Source organism: Chinchilla lanigera, unplaced genomic scaffold (genome assembly GCF_000276665.1).
Source record: "Chinchilla lanigera isolate Chin_1 unplaced genomic scaffold, ChiLan1.0 scaffold00022, whole genome shotgun sequence".
Lineage (NCBI taxonomy): Eukaryota > Metazoa > Chordata > Mammalia > Rodentia > Chinchillidae > Chinchilla > Chinchilla lanigera.
In genome coordinates, this window is record NW_004955423.1 from 2,145,879 (window position 1) to 2,163,150 (window position 17,272).

General features: G+C 35.7%; 1 protein-coding gene across 11 annotated transcripts in view; it reads right to left on the bottom strand.

The window, feature by feature from the left end:
- Rpap2 (RNA polymerase II associated protein 2) overlaps positions 1–17,272 on the bottom strand; it is a 133,189-nt gene that overhangs the window by 83,716 nt on the left and 32,201 nt on the right. For 7 of the 11 annotated variants that reach the window (XR_001234093.1, XR_001234092.1, XR_001234094.1 and 4 more), the window contains exons 9-11: positions 10,192–10,274; positions 6,552–6,632; positions 6,017–6,187 (exon numbers count right to left, since the gene is read on the bottom strand). Coding sequence is in view for 8 of the 11 variants with exons in the window: in XM_013514466.1 (XP_013369920.1) it covers positions 6,017–6,187; positions 6,552–6,632; positions 10,192–10,274 (335 nt within the window). In the remaining 3 variants the exon portion in view is untranslated. Of the gene's footprint in view, positions 1–6,016; positions 6,188–6,551; positions 6,633–10,191; positions 10,275–17,272 lie in introns of those variants that run through there. The other 4 variants (XM_005385045.2, XM_013514467.1, XM_013514469.1 and 1 more) reach the window with 3 other exon arrangements.

Below are 17,272 nucleotides of genomic sequence, written 5' to 3' on the forward strand. Positions count from 1 at the left end.
GTTGTCTGTCTGTTAATGTTTTCCTCATTTAAAAAAAAAAAAAAATCTGCTAAATTCTTACTAGTTTCGGGGCTGGGGATTTTGCTCAGTGGCACAGTGCCTGCCTGGCAAGTACAAGGTCATGAGTTTGATTCCCGGTAACAGAAAACAACAACAACAACAAAAAACAACCAAAAATTCTTACCAGTTTCATGGCTTTCTCTCTTTTTGGTTCATATCTTTCTTGCCTAGATTACCTAAAGAGCCTACTAATTGGTCTCCTTGCCTCTGCCTACCTGTTGTAATTCTTAGCTCAGCAGCCAGAGTGATACTGTTAAAGAAAGCTGTATTATATGACATTCTTTTGTTCAGAACCCACTAACTGCTTTTAATCTTTCTCAGAGTAAAGGAACTGCAATGGCTACATATGACCTATAGACCCCTGTCACATACTTCTCTTACCGTTTCTTTTTCCACTCTTGCCACTGCCCATTTCTCCAAGCTTATTAGCATCTTAAATATTCTCCGACCAGCCAAGGCCCAATCCTCTTTCCAGACTTTTGCACCTGCTGGTTCCTCTGACATATTTTCAGAGATAGGAACAGCTTCCTCCATTACTTCTTATTAGATCTTTACATAAATGGCTCTTTCTCAACGAGGTCTTCCCTAAGCACTCTTTTTCTCTTTTTTTTTTTTTTCTTAAGATAATGTATTGCTATGTAGTTCAGGCTGGCCTTCAACTGTGTAACCCAAGCTGGCCTCAAACTCCTGGCAATCCTCCTGCTTTAGCCTCCTGAATGCTGGGATTATAGGAGTACGCCACCACATCCAACCTAAGCAGTTTCTTTAAAATTACAACTTTCTCCCTTCTCAGTACTATTCCCTATTTCTAGGAAGAAAAGTAGAATGAACTGGAAAAGGGTGTATCACCAGAGAATAATATGATGTATGTTACATTTAAAAAAGATACCCCCCTCCAGTAAAAGATACCCCTTGTCAAGACAGAAGAAACTCTTCTGTTTTGTTCTCTGCAGCAATTAAAGCAGAATCTAGCATGTAAGAAAGAGTTCCAAGTTATCCCAAAACGACAAAAACAGTTAAACAGAATTTCCTTTTCGAAAGCCAGGCATGGCAGCACACACCTGTAATCCCAGCACTCAGAAAGCTGAGGACTGCCTCAAATTTGAGACCAGCCTAGGTTACAAAGTGAGTCCAAGGCCAGCCTGAATTACAAGAGTGAGACTCTGTCTCAAAACACCAAACCCCCTGCCAAAAAAGAAAAAGAAAAAAAGAACAGCAAAATTTTTTCATATTTTTCCTTTTGGTTAGCCCAAATAACCTATGTTTGATAATTCAAAAATAAAAATAATAATATATGTTAGAAAACATTCAAAAAGCACATCTTCAAAATATAGTAATTTAAAGCTCATATAAAATTATTATTTTATTTTATCTTTTGTCTTTTTGAGACAGGGTCTCACCATGCAGTTCAGAGTGGCCTTGGGCTCACTTTGTAGCCCAGGCTGGTCTGGAACTCGCAATGATCCTCCTGCCTCAGCCTCCTGAGTGCTGGGATTACAGGCATGCACCACCATGCCTGGCTTAAATTTAGAAAAATACAATACCTTACTTCATCATGGATGAAATTTAAAGAGGGTTTTTGTGTCAAAATATAATTTTTTTTGAGACAAGGTCTTGCTGTGTAGTTCAGGCTGGCCTTGAACTCACTAGGTAGCACAGTCTGGCCTTGAACTCCCAGTGAACCTCTTGCCTCAGCCTTCCAAGTGCTGGGATTACAGGTGTATACCACTATGCCCCACTCAAAATATAATTTTAATTCAACTCTGATTTAGAAAAAAATATCTTGATGCAATTTTGTGGTTCTAGGGAGTGAACCCATGGCCTTATACATACAAGGCAAGAGCTCTACCACTGAGCCACATCCCCAGACCTTGACTCAGTTTTGAAGACTATGAATTACTACCAGCTTGTGATGAAACTTGTTCTATACTATGACAGGTAAATCAACGTTAACAATCCAGATAACGGACAATGAGGCAATTCAGTGGAAAGAACAGCTTTATGCACTAGGGAAAGATTTTTCAAAAGAGCTGAAAAAGCTGCTTTATGTTTAGGTCCTAAAATAGGCTTTCAATTCTTTATGCACATTAGAATCACGTAGGGGGCTTTTAAGAAATACTAATGTCTGAGTTCAACTCTAATAAAATGAATCTCAGTCTCCAGGGGTACAGCCAAGTCTCTGTAGTTGTAAATCTCCCCAGGTAATTCTGACATACAAGTGGCACGAGAATCACTGTTCTACAAGTTCTATTATTGATTACCATTTCAAATGGAAGGATAGTTATTTATGTCAGCTTTTCCTTACTGTCCCACTGACTGAAAAGATTTCTCAGCGTTAGTCACTGTCATGAATATGGCATTTTTTGAGGTTTCACTTGGAAACCGTAGTTATAAGTAGTCCTATCCTGTCAGAATCTGAAGGTTCTAAATTAGTTATCTTACTTGTGATCATTCTGTACTCAACACTTTTCTGAAAGTCAGCAAAGCTAGTCTAAGTAACTTTTATGGTAGTTATAGACTTTGACCTACAGTAACAGAGAGTAAAGGTTTTCAAAAATAACTTAAGTAACATTAAATTGTTTGGGGAACAGAATTTTATAATATCCTTTATCAGAACAATGCATAGTTTTCTGGCTTAGTTTCTCCAATCTGTCTATTAAATTTCTCCATTAAAAGTAGTGAGGATATGAAATAAATTCCTATGTACTCATCATAACTTTGACCGTGATCCAGTGGCTATTGGTATAATAACTTCTTATTCAATACCATCCTATCTGGAAAATTGTGAAACAACTTTTATCACTTCATCTAGTCTTTGTTTTAATTTATTGTAAATAATGCAGAAGGTAACTGGAAGAGATTTAACAGTTACTTAATAACAATTACTTTAGAAGATGATAAAATAGTTTATAAATATTAGAGGAAAAGGACATTTGAATTTCCCCAGCCAGGTGTGGTGGTGCATGCTTGAAATCCTAGCACTCAAGAGGCTGAGGCAGAAGGACTGCAAGAAACTTTCTCTGAAAAACTGACATTACTGTAAAAAACTTAAATTCTACATTGTCTTCTGTGAACAAAAGAAGAAACATGATATGGTAAAGCAGACTCCGTAGGCAGACTTGGGTCAAAACTTAACTACTAGCTGTGTGATTTGAGAGAAGTTACTGAATCTCTCATCTGTCATCTGTAGAATGATATCATTTAAAAAAATTAACATGTAAAGTACCAAGTAAAGCTTGGTACCCAATGAGAACTACATGTACTGACCCTAATCAAACATTATTACCAGGGCTGGTTCAAAAGACCAGAAGAAACATGAAACATCTGAATTTCCAGGACATATGCAAGTAATAATAAAGTAATCCTGCAGTTGTTTTGAAAAGTATAATTCATACGACATAAGTTACCCTAAAACAAAAAGAAAACTTACCTATAATAAGGTAATACTAGGTTTAATAACTTGATGAGGGAAAGGGGAGGTAAAAAGAATTAAGATGTCTTCTGTACATCTAGTTCTTCATGATGAATGTAATCACTGTGTACTGCAAATGTACCAACAAAAACTTAAAAATTAAAAAAACTTGCTATGATAAAAGCTATCAAAATGCTGTGTGAAATCTGCAGTTAAATGTATGTTTTATTAAATATATGTAATTAAAAAGAAAAAAAAGATAATTTGTGGTCCATGGTAGAAAAACAAAGAGATCCTTAGAAATAAAAAAACAAAGCAAAACAAGTGAGAAGAATTGCTACAATAGAATTTCAATTACTATTATCATTTCCATTTGGTGAAAATTCTAAAATTATTGACTAGCTGCAGAATGAGAAGAACAAGAGAATGAAGGTAGCTACTAATCCCCTTTTTTGCATGATTCCAAAAAAATCTCTTGCCTAGTACTGAAAAGCTGGGCCCTTTGAAGGCAGTATGCCAGACCAATGAAATCAGATTCCTTGGGTTAAAGACAGAAGAGTAAGACTCAGATGACAATTTTTTAAGGTTCCCAAAGTGATTACAATCAGCTTCCGAATCTGACCAAACCTCACTGATTAGAAATGTCTCTGATACTTATTTTTTTTCTATGGGTTTCCACTAAGTTCTGATAATATCAGAATAGTTTCTTAAGAAGATAAATATCCAATTAGATATAAGAAAAAAAAATCACTCTAGAAAATACAATCAAAGTAAACTATTATTTATTCTAAAAGGCAGGGTAAAAATGTGTAGTTCAAGACAGATGGATTTATTCTTACTTCTGATGTGTCTCCAGTTTGCTTCACCAATTTGCTCAGAAAAGAGTGATTAGATAAGCTTGTCTGCAAGAAGCTAAATGGTAAGTCCTTAAAACAGTCAATGAAATGCAGAGGAGCACGTGATTTTCATCTTTGCTTGTCTAAATTTTGTCTTAGTATGATACTAACTTTCTGATAAATTCTGAACAAATCCTAAACTTTACCATTTAAACATTGTGTTTATTTTTTTAAACTGTACCATCAGTCCATCAGTGCAGACAACTGTTAAGTATTTCTTTCCCTTTTAGATATATGGTCCTGCAGTAGCTGTAAGAGCATCTAAAAACTAGTGTTTCATCACTAACAAGTATGTAGAGAAATTCATCTTTGGCCTTGTTATTTGGCTCAAATCCTCCTTATGGATGTTATGGCTTGTGCCTAAATGTCCCCCCAAAATGTCTTCTCTTTCTGTCTGCTTTGTAAATCGGTCTATCTCTCTCCCCCTCCCTCCCACTCTTTGTTACAGCTTGTGTCCCCCCGAAAATCTCATGTAGTCACAGGTAAGGCTTTTTCAGAGGTGGCTGGATCTAGAATGTGTGATGCTGAGATCAAGGGTGTGTGATTACTAAATTAGTTCAATGATTAGTCTGGCACCCAACCTAAGCTGGGTAGCCTACACAAAAAGGGGCAGAAAGAAGCTGCTCAAGTTGCATGTAGTTTGCTTGCTGCTTCCTGCCTCTGTCTGCCCTTCTTTTGCCATGGACCATTTCTCCTCTGTGATGTCATGCCACTCTGCCTTGGAAAAAGCCAACTATACACCGAAACCTCTACAAACTGTGAGCTAAAAAAACCCTTGCCTCTTTTAACCTTGGGCATTGGGTATTTTGTTTCAGCAACAAGAAAAGTAACTAAGACAGTGGCAAAGCATTGTGTCAAATCATCCAAGACTAGGCCAATCTGAGGATCATTTCTGGCATCCTTCAATTTCTGTGTAATCAATGATATTGAAATTGTACTGTCTCCATGACAACTAAGGAGTATAACAATCTTAGTACTTATATCATGTCATTCAGATTTATTACCTAAATATGCACATTTTTTTTTTTGATGGTGCCAGGGATTGAACCCAGTGCCTTGTGCATGAAAGGCAAGAACTCTACCACTGAGCCACACCTCCAAACCCCCTTCACTTTTAAATATAAACATCCTACAGCCAGGCATGGTTGTACATGCCTGTAATCCCAGCACTTGGGAGGTCGAGCAGGGAGGATCGCCATGAGTTTGAGGCTAGTCTGGTCTACAAAGCAAGACCCTGTCTCAAAAAATGAAAATGAAAAACAAATATACATATATACGTAAATATCCCAGATAAAATAAAGTGCAATGTCCTTATGTGCTAGTTTGATCAGTTAGAAAAATCTCACTTGTTCCACTCCACAATTGATATTAATTCTCTATTCTTCCTTTGTAGTGCTTAGCACTTCAAAGCTCTACTATACAATTCAGTATTAAATTAGTAAACAGTAAATTGCTCAAAGCAGGAATTATATCCAAGTGTCTGTGCAGTGCCTGCCACATAGCAGGAAATGGATAAGTGTTTGTTGAGTAAAGGAATAAACTTATTCCCTTCATGAAAAAGTTGTAAAAGAAAAGAATAATATAGAAGAGAGGTAATGTGGTGTGGCGTGGAGGGAAAACACTGGACCTTACTGTTCACTGTACTCACCCTCTCACAGGAGAGTTCTTCCTTGAGTTGGCATTATGCTTCCTTTCTATTACCATACTGCCTAGAACAGTGGTGGTCATCTGATATACAGTGGTACCTTGGTTCAGTAACTTAATTCTAATATATGCTTGTAATTCAGTTGCAACCAGAATCATAGAATGAATTGTGCAACTAGAAAAATGGAAAGAGTAAAGTTTGTGAACTGGAGCACCCCTATATATTTATTATTTTGCTAAAATCCACAATGTTACTTGCTTTTGTGTCATATAGTTTTCCTTAATTTTAGGCCATTCTATAAATAAATGATCCAAAATAAAATATACCAAAGTTTGAGCAAATAAGAAGTTGTATTTAATAGAACACACGAAGCAATGTTTAGGGCAAGAGAAAACAAGAGCATCGTATTTAGATGTATGGCCTTAAAGATAAATCACTTACTTTCTGCATGCTTTAGTCTGCCCGTGGATTCTTCAAGGCTACTGCTAAAATCAAAATACTGTAACAAAGAAGGAAAAATCATAATGGTAACACTAACCTGAAAGTTCGGACGAGATTTTTAAGTTGAGTGTAAATATCTCCTAAGGTAATCTGAAGAGGACCCAAAAGTCCAGGCAATCTGAAAATTTTAAGAAATTACATTTCTTTTAAAATATGATTTAATTATACAGAAACATTTGGGGGTGGTAAGCTTGTCTCTGAACTTTCCATAGGCAGTAATGATACTTAGATGGAAGTAGCATGATTTTAAATAAACAGTAAAGCTACATTATGACTAGTGAGAAGTCTTAAAGAAATATTTCATAGTAAATCTATACTATACTTTGTAATCTGTTATAGTATAAAGCAGCAAAATGCAAAATAATTTTGGCTGGCCTCTGTATTTTTATCCTTAGTTTTTTTTCTCTTTTTTTTGCCTAAAGAGCAATTTGACAATAAACATTTATTAAACTGTGGATACTTTTTATCCAACAGTTTTACTATAAACAAGTTATCCTAAGGAAATAATCAGATAAATATTCCTGAAGAAAGATGCTTGCTGTTGGGCAAGGTGAGACACACCTGTAATCCTACCTACTTGGATGGCTGAAGCAGGAGAATTTTAAGTTTCAATTCAGCCTGGACAATTTAGGAAAACCCTATCTCAAAATTAAATTTAAAAAAGCCCTAGCGATGTTTGAGAACATGAATGCTTGTTGTGTAAATCTTTTTAGTGAAAAATGGGAAACAAACACATATCAATAGGTGGTTGGTTAAATAAATACAGACATTTAATAAAATAAAAACCTTTAAAATAATGTGAATCTATGTCTTTTATGTGAAAAGATACAATAAATACCAAGTGGAAAATGCATACATAGTATTACCTCATTTTTATAAAAATATATACTGCTTTGGTATATACTACATATCAAATATATTTCATTCCTTCTAGATTCGTTACTTTATCAGAGAGAACCAAAGGCAATGAATATACATACATCACATATATGTCAGGGATAAACATCAAAATATTGTGATTATCACTGAGTGATGGGGTAACAGGTGATTTTCACTTCACTTATCATTTTTTTTTAATTGCTAAATCTTTTTGAACAACCATGTATTATCTTTTAAAAAATATTTCAAAAACATTATGGAAGTTTTAGGTATGTTCCAAAAGTAATATATATTTCTAGATTTAACATTTCAGTATTTTGCTATATTTATTTCAGTTCTTCATTCATTCTTTCTTTCTTTTCTTCTGCCTTTTTTGAGACAGGATGTCGCTATATAGTTCAGGCTGTATAGCCTAGGCTGTGTAGCCTAAGCTGGTCTCGAACTCACAACAATTCTCCTGCCTCAGCCTCCCGAGTGCTGGCATTACAGGTGTGTGCCACCACACCCTGCCCCGTTTTTCTTTCTTTTTACTTGGAGTAATATTTTAAAGTAAATTAAATCCCCAATGCCTATTTTAATTTGTATTTCTAAATACAAATGCAATTTCTTATAAAACCACAAAAACATGATACCTAACCAAACAATTCCTTAAGGTAATGTAGTATCCAGTGCATATTTAATTTCCTCTATTAACGTCTTTTTACAATTGGTTTGTTCAAATCAGAGACCAAAAAGTCTTACTTAAGAAGAGCCCAACTGCTTTCATTTATTGTTTTTGTTTTTTCAAAAAAATTTTTTTTTTTTTTTGAGACAAAGTCTCACTAATAGTTCAGACTGGCTTTGAACTCACTACGTAGCCCAGGCTGGCCTCAAACTCACCTGCCTCAGCCTCCCAAGAGCTGGGGTTACAGGCGTGTGCCACCACGCCCCGCCTGTTTTTGGCACAGGGTTTTACTCTGTTTTCCAAGCTGGCTTTGAACTCACTATGTAGCAGCCTAGGCTGGCCTGGTGGAGCTCACAGCGATCCTCCTGCCTCAGGTTCCCAAGTGCTGGGATTATAGGCACTCACCACCATACCTGGCTCCAAATGTTTTTATAAAGAACCACAAACCCCCCCATGTTACCATAATTAATTTTCACTGCTTTTTGTTCTTTCTTCTCCTTAGGCTATTCCATCCCCTCTCAAATTCTGTTTTTGTGCCATTATCAATAATATGGTCTTCTCACAGGAACCCTTTTGGTATAGTCTTGTTTCAGCCAAAACCCAGAGGGGGCAGGTTGTGTCAGTGACATGCCTACATGGTCTCAAATTTAAAACTGGATACTTTTATTAGCTAAAAAGTCTGGAAAACTATCTCCACATAAACTCATATCTACACTAAATTCATACTGGTATGGGTGACCCATCCCAGCTTTCAAAGCTAGTCAAGTCTGGTATCTTCTTGTATTATAGATCAGACAGGTGGTGACTTAATACTGCTTTCTAAATGAGTATTTCACAGAAACAAAGTATAACAGTATAAGTATAACAAAGTATAAGTATAACAAAGTACAAGTATAAAGATCAGATAAAAGCCAAAACTTGTGACAGATTTTATATGAAGAGTATAACTTACAGCAGGCAATCAGTAAATATTAATTTAAACATTTACTCAAAATGTAAAAATTATAGTAGTTCTTCAGTTTTTATTATAAGACCAAATCAAGTCACAAAGCCAATCAAAAAAGTTCATCCCTCCCATTACGTCATTACACTTGGTCTTTTTTTTTTTTTCCCAGTACTGGGAATCAAACTCACAACCTTGTGCTTGCCAGGCAGGCGCTGTGCCACTGAGCTAAATCCCCAGCCCCTATCATTACACTTTGATCAAATTATTATATTATGGCTTGAGAAAATGCTTTTATTTTTGAACTGCTACAAAATTAAGACTTTTGCATATTTACAACTCCTTAAACAATGATATACTTTTCCCATGTTTTCAAGAAGCTAAAGACAAAAAATGCAGATTGGAAAATTTAAGATAGCAGGGTGTGGTGGTGCATACCTGTAATCCTAGCACTTGGTAGCCTGAGGCTGAGGCAGGAGAATCACTACAAGTTTGAGGCCACCATGGGCTCCAAAGTGAGTTCAAAGCCAGCCTGAAACTGCATAGTAAAACCCTATCTCTAAAAGACAAAAAGATTATAAAAAAAAATAGCCCTCATACTTCTGAAGAAAAGATTTTCAAGTTTCTTTTGACAGAAAAATCAACATAGTAATTTGTAAGTGTCATTTATGAGTGGGCTATTTACAAGAACAATCACTTCTACCACAGGAAGCCAAAGCTAAAGTGCAAAGCTGAGTTGAACAAAAACTCAACTTGAGTGTGAAATGGTTCTATAAATACGTTGGCAGAGTGAGGTAACAGACCTTTAAAATTTGTTAACAACTTCTTATTCACTCATGAAACTGATGTGACACATTTACCACAAATCAGTATTTAAATGGTCTGGCTTTGTATTTTTTTCCCTGACTTACTGGATTACCAGTACAAGTGAGGTACAGTAGTTTGATTTTCTACTCCTATAATCTCAACCTTCCTCTTTACAATGTTCCTTTGTGTCTTCTAGACAAAATCTTTTATTTTTTGGACACAATATGGTAAAAATCTACATTTTACAGATGAAGAAATCCATGTAAACTTTTCATATTTTTCAAAATGTTCAAAATTTAAGGATAACATTTATTAATTATGAGCTCATAAATATCAAGTTAATCTTAAAATATTATGAAACTGGGATAGTAATCATATACTTACACTTTACTCAATTTTTCAAGTACGATGCGTTTTCTAATCTGATTCTGGGAACTTGAATCTATCAGTGGAAAGGTGGGGTCATGCTGAATCAAAGTTTTCAACAAAACAAAATAGAATAATTAAGATGACATTCTTCCTCTTATAAGCAGACCAAATATTAAACACTAAGGTTTATATCTCTGGTACAGTAGGAAAAAAATTAGACTTGATTTGAGTAGCTAAACCATTAGGCTGATGTGAACTTGCTTGCGCCATCTGACCTCTTGAAAGTTAGTTTTCTCATCTGTGCAACAGGGACATTAATATCTCCTTTATAAAATGAGCAAATGTAGGAAAGTTAAATATTAAAATGAGCTTGGTGGAATAGCCATGAATCCTTTTGTCCAGCTCTCAAATCACTTGTTTCTTCTACTGTCCCTGAGTTTTCTCCATACCATCCACTATCTGATTGCCCATTTTCCCTTATCCAAAGATCTCAGAATTTCCTCCTGTCACTGTCTCTCTAGTGTCTGTGCCCTTTCCTCCACTCTTCCTTGTGCCTTATTAAAATTTTTTTTAAAGAACCAAAAAAAAGTAAAAAGTAAATGTATTATGAGAAGCTCTGCTTCCACAAGTAACAGATAAGATAATTCAAATCAACTCTTTCTCTGAGAACTGAAAAGGTTGGGGAACAAAAAATCCCACATTTATTTGAAAGCATCAGAGAGCTAAGACAACAGTAAAGTATAATGGTCTGAGATCCTGGAGAAGGTACTTCAAGAGAAGGCACTAATTCCAAGAGAGGCAATTTGGGTACTCAGAACCTTGGTAAAGTTTTTCTAATAAAACTGAGAGTTCAGGGCATGCCAAAAGAGGAGAGATATGGGCAACCCTCCCCAAGAGGACTGCAACTTGTGAGTAGGAAGAGACTGGGACTGGGACTTGGAAGTTGAAGACTATAATGTAAAAAAGTCATTGTCTCCAAATGGATCTACATACAAAGTTAACTATAATCCCAATAAAAGTCCCTGCAGTCTTTGACAAACTGATTCTAAAATCTGTAAGAAAAGAGAAAGTATAGAATGGCCAGAGAAATCTTAAAGAAGTAGATGGAGTAATCCAGGTGGGCTGCATGGGAAGGCCCAGAGAACAGTGCCTCCCCTCGCTGCTGCCATGACTGTGCTGAATGGCACAGAAAGGCCCAGAGACCAGAAGAAACGCCCGCAACACAGCAGCATCCTGACTAGGTTGCACAAGGTAGACAGGTGGGACTAGCGGTGTGAAAAAGTACAAAGCAACAGTAACAATATGAGCTGACAGGTGGTAAGTTAGGTGAACCAGCATTGTGCTTGGGAACAAAGGCACATGGAACAGAAGCAGGCAGGTGGGGCTGCCCCTCTCTCTTTTTTTTCTTTTACTTTTTTCTTTCTTTTTCTTTTCTCTTTTCTAACTGGCTAAGAAGAAACTCCAGCCACAGAAAACTAATCCCATACCCTAAACCCAGAGATCAAGTTCAGACAATTCCGTTGCTTACTCCTTCATTCTTTCTCGTCTGCCCACTCCTCTAGTTTCCCAAAACTTGCATGATCATCCTCTATCCTCCAGCCTTGCTTCTACTTTCTTTTCAGTAATCTTTATTTTATCTACTATCCTTAAATTTCCCCACCACCGGCTAAAACCACTCTACCAAGGGGAAACACTTCGCATACAGGACTCCCAATTTATGATCAGTTCTGTTACATAATTGTACATTTTGCTGCTATGGTTTAAAGTACAAAATTAATAGTTGCCAGTTTGTCAGTTTCTAAACTGTGCTTGATGCTACTGTTATTGCTAATTATACCACTTTAGCTAGGACATCATATTTGTTGTAACTAGTTGTTCTCCCTTCTGTAACAATGGTGGGAAGTTGTGTGGTAATAACCTCACTGCAGCCCACCACTAAAGAACTGGGGACTGACCCAAACAGATACTAACATCTCACACTTAATTAACTGGGAAGGTAGGATCTTGGGAAAGACACAAACCAAGAACCACCTATACAAAGAAGACATCCCTGAAGAACAGACTTTTCCTACAGAGGACCTGATACTAGTAATATTGCTACCTATTACAAAAACTTACAAGGATCAACATAGAAAACAAAATAAAAATTTTTCAAATAGAAAATGATAAGATGCAGAAGCAAAATGCAATCTCAGATCTCCAGCCCACCCAGAACAAGTCCAGGAGACAACAAGATAGAGGAAAATGGAAGACATATATCTGAAATTTTTGAAATGATACTAACCAAAGTAAAGAAACAAATCCATGAAGAAATACAGGAAGTCAGATCAGAAATAATCTCTCAAGTAAAAAAAGAAATGACAACAATAATAAAGGAAATGCTCAGTAAATCTAGAGTAGAGATAGATTAAAAAAATGGAAGATGACAGGAAAATGAAGGAAACCATGAAAGATTAATATAGGAAAGAAACAATGCATGAAACAGATTTAAATAGACATCCAGGAAATTAAAAATTCCATTGACAGCTGGCAAAACTGCTTGAATGAAACTGAAGATAAACTTTCAGGCCTTCAAGACAGGATTGTGGCTAGCAATCATGAAAGGAAAGATCTTTTAAAAATAACAAGGGCTAAAGCTATAACAATCCAACAGCTGCAAGACGATGCAAAGAAAAACAATATAAGGCTGATAGATGTTAATGAAAAACGTGTCAACAAAATGACATAAAGACTATTTGCAGAAGCAATAGCAGAAAATTTCCAAACATGGGAACAGAATCTGACATACAGATAAGTGAGACATATAGAACTCCAATTAACCACAACCAAAATAAATCTACACCAACATATAATAATGAAGAGGCCAAAAATTCAGCACAAGAACAGAATATTAAAACCTGTTAGAGAAAATAAACACATCAGTTATAAAGGAAAGTCCATCAAAATCATGACACATTTTTAACATAAACCCTCAAATCAAGAAGAGGCTGGAAAGAAATATTTCAAGTCCTGAAAGAAAATAACCTCCAATCCAGATTGATGTACCCTGCAGAACTATTTTTCAAAATTAATGGAGAAATAAGATACTTCCAGGACAGAGAAATGAAGAAATTCATGACCACCAAACCAACCCCACAAAAAATACTAAAAGATATTCTAGACAGAGATAAAAATGATCACAATTCCAAGAACAACAAAAGGAAACTACCAGGCAGAGCAAGCAATTAAACAGAGGAAAAAGCAGGGAACAGCAGGAAAATAACAAGACAAAGATAAGCCAATACATATCAGTTGTAACCATCAATATAAATGGTCTCAATTCACCAATCAAAAGAAACAGACTGGCAGAATGGATCAAGAAACAAAATCCAACAACATGTTGTATACAAGAAACACATTTAACTCAAAAAGAAATTTATAGACTAAAAGTAAAAGGATGGTAAACAATACTCCATGCAACAGGAACCCAGAAAAAAGCAGGGGTAGCTATTCGGTTTGCAGACAATGTGAACTTCAAACCTAGAATGATCAACAGAGATAATGAAGGTCATTACATATTTGTTAGGGGAAAAATTGAAGGTGAAGAGATAATAATCATAAATATATATGCACTAAAAATGGGAGCACCCAACCATATAAGACAAATATTAATAGACATGAAAAATCAAATAAGCAGTAACACAACTGCAACAGGGGACCTTAATACCCATTTGTCACAAACAGAAAGATCAACTAGACAAAAAAATCAGCAAAGATATATCAGAACTGAAGCAAACCTCCGACAAATGGAATTAGTAGATCCTTACAGAAGGTTTCACCCAACTACATCAAAATACATCCTTCTCAGCTGCACATGAGATGTTCTCTAAAATAGACCTTACACTAGACCATAGAACATGCTTCAGTAAAGCAAAGGAATGAAATTATCCCATGCATCTTACCTGACCACAGTACAGTAGTGAAACTGGAAATTAATGGCAAATGAAAATGCAAAAACTCCATAAAAACAAGGAAATTAAGTAACACTCTCCTGAATAACCAAAGGATTTTAGAAGAAATTAAAGAAGAAATTAAACAATATCTACAATTAAATGAAAATGCAGATGTAACATACTGGATCCTAAGGGATGCAATGAAAGTAGTCCTAAGAGGGAAATTTACAGTGGTGAATTCTCACATCAGGAAAACAGAATGAACAAATAATAAACAACCTAATGTTGTACCTCAAGCTTTTGGAAAAAGAACAGAATGTAAAGCCCAAACCTCATACAAGGGAAGAAATTATAAAGATCAGAGCAGAAATTAACACAATTGAGACTGAGAAAACAATACACAGAATTAATGAAACAAAGAGCTGGTTCTTTGAAAGAATAAATAAAAGTGATGAGCCCTTAGCCAACCTTATCAAAAAAAGAGGGAAGATTCAAATTCATGTAATAGGGAATAAAAAGGGTGAAATCACTACAGATCCTGTGGAAATTCAGAACATCATCAATCCCTACTTTGAAAATCTCTACTCTCATAGTATGGAAAACACAGAAGAAATGGACAGATTCCTACATACATATGAATTACCAAAGCTGAATTAAGAAGCTATAATAATTCTCCATAACCCAGTATTAGTGAAATTAAAAATGTAATTAAAAACTTATCAACAAAGAAAAGCCCAGGTCCTAATGGATTCACTGCTGAATTCTACAAGAAATTTAGAGAAGATTTAATGTCAATACTGCTTAAATTCTTTAATGAAATTGAAAGGGAAGCAGTACTCTCAAACTCATTCCTGGGGACAGGTATTGCCCTGATACCAAAACCAAAAGAAAACTACATGCAAATTTACCTAATGAGCATAGATGCAAAAATCCTCAATAAGATACTAGCAAACAGAATGCAGCAAATCATCAAGAAGATTATACACCACGACCAAGCAGGATTCATCCAACATATGCAGATCAATAAATATGCCATATCAATAGAGCCAAAGACAAAAATCACTTGATCATCTCAACAGATGCAGAAAATGCTTTTGACAAATTCCAACACTTATCCCAATAGAGGGTCTTTACCGCAATCTGATAAAAGCCATGTATGACAAATCAATAATCAGTATCATACTAAATTAACAAAAACAAAAGTTTCATGCTAAAATCAGGTACAAGACATGGATGTCCACTATCACTACTCTTATTCAATATAGTTCTGGAAACATTAGCCAGAGCAATTAGACAAGGGAGAAAAATAAAAGGAATAAGGATAGGAAAGGAAGAAGTGAAACTATCATTCACAGATGACATGATACTCTACATGGAAGACCCCAAAAACTCCACCAAAAGACTTCTACATTTAATAACCACATTCAGTAGTGTAGCTGGATACAAAGTCAACACTCAAAACTCAATAGCTTTCCTGTAAACAAACAACAAACTCACTCAGCGAGTCATTAGGAAAACTATACCCTTCATTATCATCCAAAAAAATGAAATATTTAGGAATCAATCTAACAAAAGAAAAGATCTATACACTGAAAATTACAGTACTCTGAAAAAGGAGATCAAAGAGGATATTAGAAAATGGAAAGATATACCTTGGCTCATGGATAGTAAGAATCAACATAGTGAAAATGGCCATATTACCAAAACTGTTATACAGATTTAAAGCAATCCTTATCAAAATACCATTAACGTAATTCACAGAACTAGAGAAAATATTCCAAAAGTTCACCTGGAACCAGAAGAGACCTAGAATAGCAAAAGCAATCCTGGGCAACAAAGGCAAGGCAGGAGGCATCACAATCCCTGACTTGAAATTATACTATAAAGCTACTGTGATAAAATCAGCATGGTACTGGCAAAAAAAGACCTGAGTATCAGTGGAACAGAAGACGCAGACAGCACTACAAACACATTCAATCACCTTATATTTGACAAATGGACTAAACATGTTCACTGGAAGAAAGATAACCTCTTTCATAAATGGTGCTGGAAAAACTGGCTCTCTACATGCTAAATACTAAAACTAGACCTATGTCTATCACCATGTACTAAAGTCAAAATGGACCAAAGATCTGAACATTAAGATCTAAACACTAAATCTACTGAAGAGAAAGTAGTTAGAAATCTTGAAGACATAGGGGTAGGCAAAGACTTCATGAACAAAACCCAAACTGCATGAGAAACACTTCAAAGAATCAACAACTGGGACCTCATCTTAAGACAAAGCTTTTGCACAGCAAAAGAAATCACCTACAGAGTGAAGAGACAACCCAGAATAGGAAAAAATTTTAGCCATCCGTCCCTCAGACAAAGGACTTCTATCTAGAACACAATAAGAAGTAAAAAAGTCAGACCTCCCAAATTCAAAGACTCCACCAAAAAATAGGCATCTAAGATGAATACAACCTTCTCAGATGAAGCAATACAAAGGCAAATAAAATATATGAAACAATGGTTAATATCATTGGTTAATCAAGAAATGCAAATTAAAATAACACTGAGATTCCATCTCATCTCAGAAGGAATGGCTATCATCAAGCAATCAACCAATAACAAATGCTGGTGAGGCTGTGGGGAAAAAGGAATACTTCTCCACTGTTGGTGGGAGTGTAGACTGGCACAACCACACTGGAAATCAGTGTGGAGATTCCTCAAAAAAGCTAGGATTTTTTTTTTTTTTTTTTTTTTTTCTCCGGTACCGGGAACCGAACTCACGACCTTGCGCTTGCCAGGCAGGCGCTTTTGCCAAAAGCTAGGATTAGATGGCCCATTTGACCCAGCTATTCCCCTGCTGGGTATCTTCCCAGAATTAAAAATATCATACCACAGTGATATATGTGCACTCATGTTTATAGCAGCACAATTTGTAATAGGTAAATCTTGCAAACAACTCAAATGCCCATCAACTGAGCAATGGATAAAAAAAGATGTAGTCTTTTTATACAATGGAATACTACTCAGCCATAAAGAAGGATAAACTTGGGACTTTTGTAGGTAAATGCATGCAACGTGAGACCCGACTCATTGGTGAAATAAATCAGAATCAGTAAATACATGCAACTTGAAACCATACTCATTAGTAAAATAAATCCGACTCACATGTG